Source organism: Salvelinus alpinus, chromosome 1 (assembly GCF_045679555.1).
Source record: "Salvelinus alpinus chromosome 1, SLU_Salpinus.1, whole genome shotgun sequence".
Lineage (NCBI taxonomy): Eukaryota > Metazoa > Chordata > Actinopteri > Salmoniformes > Salmonidae > Salvelinus > Salvelinus alpinus.
The window spans coordinates 25,616,578-25,628,664 of NC_092086.1; the positions used below are offsets into that span (position 1 = coordinate 25,616,578).

The 12,087-nt window shown below is 44.5% G+C and overlaps 1 protein-coding gene across 1 annotated transcript in view; it reads left to right on the top strand.

Moving 5' to 3' along the window:
* The window catches only part of crebbpb (CREB binding protein b), a 75,475-nt gene that overhangs the window by 52,911 nt on the left and 10,477 nt on the right, over positions 1-12,087 (top strand). The window contains exons 12-23 of the mRNA XM_071412173.1: positions 146-195; positions 288-359; positions 2,746-2,946; positions 3,167-3,439; positions 3,821-4,033; positions 4,271-4,466; positions 5,509-5,627; positions 6,341-6,580; positions 9,239-9,327; positions 10,668-10,778; positions 11,193-11,249; positions 11,957-12,034. Of these exons, the coding sequence (XP_071268274.1) occupies positions 146-195; positions 288-359; positions 2,746-2,946; positions 3,167-3,439; positions 3,821-4,033; positions 4,271-4,466; positions 5,509-5,627; positions 6,341-6,580; positions 9,239-9,327; positions 10,668-10,778; positions 11,193-11,249; positions 11,957-12,034 (1,699 nt within the window). The remainder of the gene's footprint in view (positions 1-145; positions 196-287; positions 360-2,745; positions 2,947-3,166; positions 3,440-3,820; positions 4,034-4,270; positions 4,467-5,508; positions 5,628-6,340; positions 6,581-9,238; positions 9,328-10,667; positions 10,779-11,192; positions 11,250-11,956; positions 12,035-12,087) is intronic.

Below are 12,087 nucleotides of genomic sequence, written 5' to 3' on the forward strand. Positions count from 1 at the left end.
TTTGTGAAAAGTTGTGACTTAGCCCCTAACTGACTCAGTGGTTCCTTCACCTGCTCATCAGAGCATAGGATTATTAATTACAACATCTCAGTGTATTGTAGACAACACTAATCCTGTGTGTGTGTGCTTCTCCTCTCCCACATAGGAATCAATCAGTTCAACCCCATGGCGATGCAGAACGTGCAGATGTCCCAGGCACCCAGGCGCCCATGCAGATGTCCCAGGCGCCCATGCAGATGTCCCAGGCGCCCATGCAGATGTCCCAGGCGCCCATGCAGATGTCCCAGGCGCCCATGGGGGCCCGCGCCGCCTCGCCCATGAACCACTCGCAGCAGATGAACATGAGCTCTGTCCCAGCGGTGAGACCTCCATGCTCCCTCTATGCCCCAGTTAACTCTTTCCTTCCTTCTGGATCTCCTTCTCTCCCTTTCTCCTCTTCTCTTGTCACATCCTCTTCCCGTCTTGCTCCCTCTCTCTCACTTCCTCTCCCCGTCTTGCTCCCTCTCTCTCACATCCTCTCCCCGTCTTGCTCCCTCTCTCTCATGACCCTGTTTTACCTCTTGTCCTTCTCCACTCGTGTCTATAGAAAGTCTACACCTCCTTGAGGGTTTTAAACAGGGATTAAATTAGATTTTATTTCTACACAAACTACTCCACATTTTCAAAGTGAAAGAAAGTTATAAAAAATAGCTGAAAAGGAAAACTGTGGCGGGTTGTCCTCTTAACGTTTTACCTGTGCTTTGGTCCTTTCATATTTATTTTGATCCTGACAAACTCCCCATTCCCTGCCGGTGACAAGCATACCCGTAACATGATGCTGCCCCCACAATACTTTAAAATGGAGAGGGTTTCACTCTTGGATTTGACCCAACCCTGTAGTTTTTAATTTAGGCCAAAAAGTGTTGTCTTGCAATATTATTTACAGAATGGATGATTAGGGATGGATTTAACACAGGCTTCTTCTCACTTTGTCATACAGGCCAGTAATATGGAGTGAATCCAATGTTGTTGATGCCTTTGTGCTTTCAAGTATTGTGGTGTCAGCATACTTTTATGGGTAATGCTTATTATCAGCAGTGACTGGGGAGGTTGTTGGGATCAAAATAAATATGGAAGGAGCAAAGACCAGTTAAGTTACATAACTCACCTCAATCTTCTGAAAACCCTGGGATAGGGTTTTGTTTTGCTGCTGGACAAGTACACAGAACTTCATGCAAAAGACCCACCAAAATGTCTTTCCAAGATGCTTTGTGAGTGGTGTAGTCTGTCCTGACTTGAATCTGCGTAAAAAAAAATCTGCGACAAGGTTTGAGTATTGCTGTCCGTGTTGTAGCTTAGACCCTACTTGACATTATATGAGGTTTCTGTGTTGTGCCTCCATCGGTTGAGACACAACATGGCCTTGAATACAGGGTGAGTGTCATTTCAATCATATAAAAATGATTCATAGAATGGACCTATCCCTTCAGACCACTGCAATTTAGCTGGAACACCATGTAATTTAAATGTAATTGACATTTTAACTTCTTATTACTACCACAAAGATTGCGGCCGGTCCACCCACTGTCGAATGTCAACTGAAATGGTCATGTCTATTCTATTATCGGTATTTCTATGATTTCAGTAGGTTTCCTATGGAAGATTGACAAAAATACTTTAAAACAACATATTCCCATTCAAGTCAACATTCTCTGATGTGTGGACCTCCAACCGTCTTTGTGGTACCATTTTTGAAATTTCAATTTCAATTTGATTCCCATTTTAGTACATTTATCAGCAAAAACAAGACAACCACCCTGTATTCAAGAGCATGTTTCAACCGATGGCAGGCACAACACAAAAACCTCAGATAATGTCAAATAGGGTCTCAGCTACATGTGAATATGAGAGAAAAAAATCTGAGTTTAAGTGTTGTTAGGTAATTGACGTTTTAATGTTTAAGAAAATATATTATAAACACTTAAAAAAAATATATATAAATAGTTTGATAAGCTTATATATATCATCACTCTGAACCCTTTATATTTTCCAGTGATGAAGACATGGATGTCTCGTCAAATCAAATATTTAGCAGATGTTATTGCTGGTGTTGTGAAATGCTTGTGTGGTGGGCTATGCAAAATAGGTGAACTTTGAGCAACTTGGGCAAATATGTATGGAAGGTTTTATTCAAATGAAAAAAGGGGTGCTGTCAAAATAAATGAATTGAAATAAATGTACCCTGTAGCCTTGTTTCTACTGGGAAAGGGGTTGAGCATTGTATATGTCTTAAATGAGTTGGGTTGGATTTTTACTGTTTATGGTTCTGTACTGTTTAATGTTTATCTACTTCTGGTTGTTGATGCCTCTCTGCCTTCTGGTTTTTAATCCGCACACTGTTAGTTTATTACGCCTCAGGCCTTTCATAAGGAGTATTGTCTTGGTGGCGTGTGGGTTATTGTATCCCATTCAGACCTGGGTTTAAATACTTTTCTACATCTTTAAAAAACTTTGAGCATTTCCTTTAGCCCGCCTGGAGTAACAGGTGGGTGGGGTTTGCACTTTTGTGACTTTTTTATATTGGTTCCGTTTCACCCGGCAACCTCAATTAAGCACAGCTGAAGTTTAAAAAATAATTAATTTTAAATAGTATTTGAACCCAGTTCTGATCTCATTTAGATGCGCAGTTATTCTTGGCAAGGTCTCAATGCAAGATAGAGGTTTCCTCTGTATAACGTGTCTGTGTTTTTCTTCTCCTTTCCCCAGATGGGCATGTCCCCATCCAGGATGCCCCAGGTGCAAGGCATGATGGGACAGCACTCCAACAGCATGGTGGGACAGACAGCCAATCAGAGCCAGTTCATGCCCCAGAGCCAGTTCTCTCCCAACACCGCCCCTGGCGGGGGAATGATTATGAACAACCTGGGCTCCCTCGGCCAGCCGCAAGCACAGGCAGCTGTCACTCAGGTGAGGAGGGAGACACTCACACAGATGGGGCTTGTGATCTGTTGCATTGATAATCTCTGCTGTTGGTTTGATCATATTTGAAGGAGCTGCGTTGTATGTGTTCATGGTTGTCAATATAAGTGTCATGTTAGAATATGTACGTGTCTGAGTGGGTAGGTTTGTAACACTGTGTGAATATGTAATAGTAGATGGAGCTCTAACTGTAACTTCTGTATCCCAGCCCCCCCTGCCCCGCGCCACCCCTCCACCCAACGCCTCGGCTAACCTGCAGCAGCTCCAGCACCCCCACTCCCACCCACCCCCCCAGGCTCAGCCTTCACCGTCCTCCACCCCCACTCACGTCCCCAGCGGCGGCCTCCCCGCCCGGCCCCCCTCGACCCTGGGCATGCAGTCCCCTGCTGCCCCCTCCCAGCCGCTCACGCCCCTGCAGCATCAGCAGCCGGGGACCCCCAGCCAGACGCAGCCCAGCTCAGTGCAGCCCCCCAGCACGCCGGTAAAATACCTGCTTAGGATTAACAACACTCTTGTAGGGAGTTGTACCTGGTGAACTGACGAGGAGAACTCTTGGCTAGTTATATTCTTTCACTAGGGCCCAGAGTATTTCCTGCTTAGGTCATATAGTCAGGAAATGAATGGATGCTCTTTTTAAAGCAGCCTTTGTTACTCTTTTTAAAGCTGCACCCATGCAGCTTTTCCACATTTAAAAAGGTATATTGAAGGAACAGCATGCTTGGAGTGATACTAAAGCTTTATTAACAATATGGTGTTTCTTTCACATGCCAGCTCTTAATGACTTGTTGTTGTGCCAGTCAACAGTTATAGCCAGCACCCAGCCTTTGCTTTGAAGGGTTATTCTCAAATTTTTCCCCTCTAGCTGTCCCAGGCGCCAGCCAGTATAGATAATCGCATGCCCACCCCAGGCTCGGTGGCAGAGGTCCACTCCCAACAGGCCCCACCAGACATGGCCCAAACGGAGCACAAAGCCGAGCACAAAGACGAGGAGGACGACGACGACGAGGAGGACGACGACGACGAGGAGGACGACTGTGGCTCGGGGAAAAAGCAGCCCAGCGACTTCAAAATGGAGGTGAGGACTTAAACTTGTAGTCCTAGAATCAACATTGACTACAAGACACTTGACCAACCAGAGCTTTCTATTTATATGTACATTATGAATGCAAGTGCTCTTGGATGGAAATATTAAAATTCATATGAACTCATCTTGTTTATCTGGTACAGTGGCCACGTTGCCCTCCATCTTTCAATCCGTAGTGTCCTACAGATTTGTCTAAGTGCACCCTCTAAATGTAGCTGTGCCCCATAGCAGGACGAAGACACAAAAGACACCAAACCCCTCACGGTCAAGGAGGAGGAGCCAGATGGTGCGGAGCCTAAGCAGGAGCCAATGGAGACAAAGGAGGGGAAGAAGCCGGAGATTAAGAAGGAACCCAAAGAGGAAGAGGAGGGCGGGGTCAACGGCACGGCAGCGTCCTCCTCCCCCACCCAGAACCGCAAAAAAAGTGAGGACCTGGTTTTGTGTAAAACTAGCCGGGTCCAGGAGTTTATCCAATGACTAGTAGTTTTTCCCCAGCTGGTCCTATCTTATTGCAGCTCTTTCCTCAGTTCTGTCAGTCCTCACCTTTACCCTGTTTATTAGGATCCCCATTAGCTACTGCACATGCAGCATCTACTCTTCCTGAGGTCCACATGAACCGTACAAATACATGACAAGTACAGAACTGTAATAGACAAGAACAGAAGATATTACAATAAAAAAAATATGAGTTTGATATTGGAAAGATGCCAAGAGACAACACATACTATTTAAACACTATATTGTTATGTCCAGTTAAATGAGATCTTTAGAGGAGGTGCTGTGATTCAATATGTTCTGGTTTTAAAGCTAAGAGAGTAACCTCTGGCGGCAGAGCATTCCACTATGGGACGGCTCTATGCATAACTGAGCGATGCATTCAATCTGTTTTTGGTTTGGGTGCTGTGAAGAAACCCGTAGTGGTGTGTCTGGGGTGGTATGTCTGTTTTGTAGTGTATGCAATAGATTATACAAGTGGTTAGGCATTTTCAACACGTTTCTTAAAAAGACTAGAAGATAAATAGTACATTTCTCCTCAACCATGAAAGACTATCATGCATGTTGTTGATATTTGTTCTGTGTATGCTGCTCTGAGCCAGCTGCAACTTTGCCAGGTCTTTCTTTGCTGCACTTGACCGTATTACTGGACAGTAATCAAGATGAGATGAGACCAGAGCCTGAACAACTAGGACAGTTGACCTTTGTGTCAAAAACACAGAGCATCTTTTTTACAAGACACCTCTCTCCCCATCTTCACAACAACTCTGTCAATATGACTTGACCATGATAACTGACCCTGTGAAGACACTGAAGAGTTCTGAATGTCAGATAGAAATAGAATAAATAGAGCCTTCACGATGTCCCTTTTCCACATGACAGATTATACTTTTTGTTCTTCATGATATATTTCTATGATGTTGTACATGATTCATTTGAATAGAGCCCTGACCGCTCTGTCCTCCCTGCAGTCTTTAAGCCAGAGGAGCTGCGCCAGGCCCTGATGCCTACACTAGAGGCCCTCTACAGACAGGACCCAGAGTCTCTGCCCTTCAGACAGCCTGTCGACCCCATGCTGCTGGGCATCCCCGTGAGTACACACAGACTCATGTACACACACTTAGATAGTCGTACACCCTGAGTGTCTCTCTCTTGATTGGTTATGCCTAGTCATGTATTGATATGAAAACAAATGACAAATTAACTAGTTTCTCAATTAAATACAGATTTCATAGATATAGCCGAGGCTCACTAAGGATTAAGGATCTTTCTCATAACCATGTCCATATCATTCTGGTCAGAGCTATCAGTGAAGCTCTCTCTGACAATATCAGTGAAGCTCTCTCTGACAATATCAGTGAAGCTCTCTCTGACAATATCAGTGAAGCTCTCTCTGACAATATCAGTGAAGCTCTCTCTGACAATACCAGTGAAGCTCTCTCTGACAATACCAGTGAAGCTCTCTCTGACAATACCAGTGAAGCTCTCTCTGACAATACCAGTGAAGCTCTCTCTGACAATACCAGTGAAGCTCTCTCTGACAATACCAGTGAAGCTCTCTCTGACAATACCAGTGAAGCTCTCTCTGACAATACCAGTGAAGCTCTCTCTGACAATACCAGTGAAGCTCTCTCTCACAGCCACATCTCAGTGATTGAACTGAAGCTTGATAGTGAATGATAAAGCAGTCTCATAACCATGTTCATGTCATTTTTGTCAAGACGCATTGCAACGCTGATTCCTGTGACTGTACTGTCAGTACCACTTAACTCTCTTCTAACCATTCCCCTCCTCCCCCTTCAGGACTACTTTGACATAGTGAAGAAACCTATGGACCTGTCCACTATAAAGCGTAAGCTGGACACGGGTCAGTACCAGGAACCCTGGCAGTACGTGGAAGACATCTGGGTCATGTTCAACAACGCCTGGATCTACAACCGCAAGACGTCCCGCGTCTACAAGTACTGCTCCAAACTGGCCGAGGTGTTTGAGCTGGAGATAGACCCCGTCATGGTCAGCCTGGGCTACTGCTGCGGCAGGAAGGTGAGATGATGGGAGGGAAGGAGGATAGATCGAGGGATGTTAGTGGAGGAAAGAAGGAGTAGAGCGGGAGGTTAGTGGTGTTTGAGCTGGAGATAGACCCTGTCATGGTATATAAATAAATACAAATCTTTATCAATCTTAACACAACGCCCTATAATTACAAAGCAAAAACAGTTTTTTTTATAAATGTTTGCAAATGTATAAAAAAAAACTGAAGTACCTTATTTACATAAGTATTCAAACCCTTGTCTATGAGACATGAAATTGAGCTCCGGTGCATCCTGTTTCCATTGATCATCCTTGAGATGTTTCTACAACTTGATTGGAGTTCACCTGTGGTAAATTCAATTGATTGGACATGATTTGGAAAGGCACACACCTGCCTATATAAAGTCCCACAGTTGACAGTGCATTTCAGAGCCAAAACAAAGCCATGAGGTCGAAGGAATTGTCCGTAGAGCTCTGAGACAGGATTGTGTCGAGGTACAGATCTGGGGAAGGGTACCAAAAAAATTCAGTGGTTTCCATCATTCTTAAATGGAAGAAGTTTGGAACCACCAAGACTCTTCCTAGAGGTGGCCGCTCGGCCAAACTAAGCAATCGCGGAAGAAGGGCCTTTGTCAGGGACGTGACCAAGAACCCGATGGTCACTCTGACAGAGCTCCAGAGTTCCTCTGTGGAGATGGGAGAATCAATCAATCAATTTTTTAATGAAATTTTAAAACTAGCCAGAAGAAAGCCCTTCTTACATCAGCTGATGTCACAAAGTGCTGTGCAGAAACCCAGCCTAAAACCCCAAACAGCAAGCAATGCAGGTGTAGAAGCACGGTGGCTAAGAAAAACTCCCTAGAAAGGCCAGAACCTAGGAAGAAACCTAGAGCGGAACCAGGCTATGAGGGGTGGCCAGTCCTCTTCTGGCTGGGCTGGGTAGAGATTATAACAGAACGTGGCAAAGATGTTCAAATGTTCATAGATGACCAGCAGGGTCAAATAATAGTAATCGCAGTGGTTGTAGAGGGTGCAACAGGTCAGCACCTCAGGAGTAAATGTCAGTTGGCTTTTCATAGCCGATCATTGAGAGTATCTCTACCACTCCTGCTGTCTCTAGAGAGTTGAGAACAGCAGGTCTGGAACAGGTAGCACTTCCGGTGAACAGATCAGGACAACGCAGGAGTGGCTTCAGGACAAGTCTCTGAATGTCCTTGAGTGGCCCAGCCAGAGCCCGGATTTCCATCCAACCTGACAGAGCTTGAGAGGATCTGCAGAGAAGAATGGGAGAAACTCGCAAATATAGGTCTGCCACGCTTGTAGCGTCACCTAAGAAGACTGAAGGCTGTAATCGCTGCCAGAGGTGCTTCTACAAAGTACTGAGTAAAGGGTCTGAATACTTTTGTAAATGTGATATTTTTTGCAAGAATGTCTGAAACTGTTTTTGCTTTGTTGTTATGGGGTAGTGTGTGTATATTGATGAGGGGGGGGGAAACAATTGAATCAATTTTAGAATAAGACTAACGTAACAAGTGGAAAAAGTCAAGGGGTCTGAATATTTTACGAACGCACTGTACTGTCATTTAAGAGGATACAATGCTCTGCAATTCTAATCAAGTTTAACTGGTCACATACACATATTTAGCAGATGTTATTGCGGGTGTAGCGAAATGCTTGTGTTTCTAGCTCCAACAGTGCAGTAGTATCTAACAATACACACAATCTAAAAGTAAAATAATGGAATTAAGAAATATATGAATATTAGATAGAGCAATGTCGGAGTGGCATTGACTAAAATACAGTAGAGTAGAATACAGTATATACATATGAGAGGAGAAAAGCAGTATGTAATCATTATTTGAACTTTATTAAAGTGTCTAGTGTTCTGTTTTTGAAGTGTCCAGTGATAACCAGTCTATGTATATAGGGCAGCAGCCTCTAAGGTGCAGGGTTGCGTAACCGGGTGGAAGTCGGTTAGTGATGGCTATTTAACAGTCTGACATTACACGACATGACAAACATTCCTAACTAACCCCTCCAGACATGCATAACCATGCGCTGCTGTGTTTACTGTGTGACAGACAGCCACCTGTATGACTCCATGGCTAGATGGTCCTTACAAAGATTGGAACACTTGACTTAACATGAGCCTTTTGACTTCCTGTGGTACTTGTGACACTGAGGGTGCTTCCCAAATGGCACTCTATTCCCTATGTAGTGCACTATGCCCAATGGGCCCTGGTTTAAAAAAAAATTGTGTACTACATAGGGAATAGAGTGCCCTTTGGGATGTAAGCCTGAGACTATACGTACCAGTGAAAGGGGAACTTTCAGAGGAACACTAGGTTTTAATTTGGGAGAATCTGTGGACAGGACTGACCTGGCTGAATGCTAGACAGTGTAGAGGTGGATGGGAGAATCTGTGGACAGGACTGACCTGGCTGAATGCTAGACAGTGTAGAGGTGGATGGGAGAATCTGTGGACAGGACTGACCTGGCTGAATGCTAGACAGTGTAGAGGTGGATGGGAGAATCTGTGGACAGGACTGACCTGGCTGAATGCTAGACAGTGTAGAGGTGGATGGGAGAATCTGTGGACAGGACTGACCTGGCAGTGTAGACAGTGTAGAAGTGGATTCACTAACCCTTTCTCTCTGTGTTCCTCCACAGTTTGAGTTCTCACCCCAGACCCTCTGCTGCTATGGCAAGCAGCTGTGCACCATCTCCAGAGACGGAACCTACTTCAGCTACCAGAACAGGTAAGTCCACACTCCGGGGGGGGGGGTTGTAAGTAGGCAAGGCAGATGCTACTGTGAAGGAAAGGGGGAGATGGAGAGTGAAGGGGAATAGGATTGTGCTCTCACAGTATATTGTAATGTTAGTTCAGGTACATGAAAAACAATGAATAATTATGATGAGAGTATTCTAAGATGTTATTTCACCAGAGGGATGGTGCATACTAGATACTGGAAGTGTTACATGTTGTTAAAAGGAGTGTAGCCTACATCGACAGGATCTTAGGTTTCCCTTCAAGCCCGATGTGCTGCAATATCAGCACCACTGCTCCCCCTGCTGTTCACAAATTGCTATTGCACTTCAGTAGCGCCAAATACCATTCCGATGCATTGCAGTTGCATGTAGTGGAGTTACTCTGACCTCAGCGCAGTGAAGCTCGTTGGGGTTAACTACTCTATCCCTTCTGGAAGCACGTTGATGCATTTTACACTGTAGTTATTTACCCACATTTTAAAAAGTAATTCCAACAAAAATTGTTATGAAAATTTCCAAAGACAAGCAGAGGTGATCCATATGTCTGGTGTGTTCTGAGTGCGTCCCTCTTTCCCCTACATCACCAGGGCTGGCATTCACTCCAACAGTCTCCCAACTGACATGATCATATCAATCATATCATGCCTGCGCGTTACTAAAGCTTTATGCAGAGAAGTAGTGGAACTTAGTAGTTCAGCCAAGTGGTTATACTTAGTATGGATATTCAAATGTACTAATGATTTACTTTGCTTATATTAACATTCATGTTCCTCCCATCAACATGGTTAGCGTTGCTGTGTCATTTCAGTATGCTTGTATGAGAAGATATGTGAATGACTGTCATGACCATTTCCATGGTGACTAACCTGAGTTCTACCTTCACTCTGCCCTGTTTGCTTGTCTCTGTCCTCTTGTCTCTGTCCTCTTGTCTCTGTCCTCTTGTCTCTGTCCTCTTGTCTCTGTCCTCTTGTCTCTGTCCTCTGCCTTTCTGTCCTCTGCCTTTCTGTCCTCTGCCTTTCTGTCCTCTGCCTTTCTGTCCTCTGCCTTTCTGTCCTCTGCCTTTCTGTCCTCTTGTTTCTGTCCTCTTGTTTCTGTCCTCTTGTTTCTGTCCTCTTGTCTCTGTCCTCTTGTCTCTGTCCTCTGCCTTTCTGTCCTCTTGTCTCTGTCCTCTGCCTTTCTGTCCTCTTGTCTCTGTCCTCTGCCTGTGTTATGCTTTGCCATTCTGCCACCCATTGTGCCATTCTGACAACCATTTCCGCCACCCATTCTGCCACCCGTGTGCCGGCTTGCCAACTTTCCCCGTGCTTCTGCTACTGTGTGCTCGCTCTAGCTCACCCAAATATGGCCTTATTGCCGACAGGTATCACTTCTGTGAGAAGTGCTTCAACGAGATCCAGGGCAATAACGTCACCCTGGGAGACGACCCGGCACAGCCACAGACGTAAGTTCGTGGTGGAATCTGTGGTAACGTTTTCATGTCAGTACATTGGAAAACCACTGGGAAACAATGCTCTGTTTGATTTGGATTAGTTCTGTAGTTTTTATTTTTTACCACATTCTGGAGCGAATCCTAACTTTCACTTAACTTGAATTTTCATCAATACATGACTAAGTGAACATTTAGTTAGTGGAAGTAACCGCCCTTAAATCTCCACTGATTCCATCTTTCCCTAGTGGATATCCTTAGTCCATGATTATAAATACTGGTCCAGAAGTGGTAGGCTTAGCTAATTATAGTCAAAGCTTATGAAAAAAGGGAATCTGTATTCATATGAGTGGGCCGCGTGTTGGGGCGCTGGCTGTAGAGTATCAGAACTTAATCTAACTGGTCATCCGTTGTCTCTCCGTCCTCCAGTATGATATCTAAAGAGCAGTTTGAAAAGAAGAAAAACGACATGTTGGATCCAGAACCGTGAGTATTGGTGTACCTTAACGTCTCAAACTGTTTACGTTTGATGGGGTTTTAACCCTTTTCATTCTGCTTTAAAGCTTCTAAATCTGTTGGCGTTGAGCCGTCATGTACAGTATGCATCACAGTACCGGCTTTATTTGGACCATTTAAAAACACTAATCAGCCACACAAGTGGATACACTGCATTTAAAATACCAGAGGATGAAAGTATTGTCCTGAGCTGAGAGATCTGTCAAACAAAGAAATTAAAATGAATAACCATTGATGGTGAATAGTGTATGGGCCTTGTCTCTTGCACCTGTCCCTCGCTTTTTCCATTCGATCACGGAGCATGAGATGACCGCCCCAAGTACATGGGCAATGGTCGCTGCAAAAGTGTTTTGAATTACGTGAAAATTCTAAATGATATTTTATGTAACTAGATTCATTACTATCAGTCACTGACATTTACCACTACATTTTTAATGGGTGTATACCAAGGTTCGGGGTCAATTCCATTTTAATGAATTGAAGTCACTTCCTGAATTGACCCCAACTCTTGTACGTACAGTTATCCAACGCATTAGTATTTTGTCTCACGCCCATATGTCAGTCCACTGTTGTATCTATTGCCCACTCTGGAGTATCTGGGAACAATAAAGTCTCTTCTTGGAGACCGAGGTGTTGGTCTATCTTCTCTGACCAGCCTCCTCTCTCTCCTTACACAGGTTTGTTGAATGTAAAGACTGTGGACGGAAGATGCACCAGATCTGTGTGCTGCATTATGATGTCATCTGGCCATCGGGGTAAGCCTCATGTACCCTGAACAGACCAACGGCCCCATGTGTCTTCTGATCAC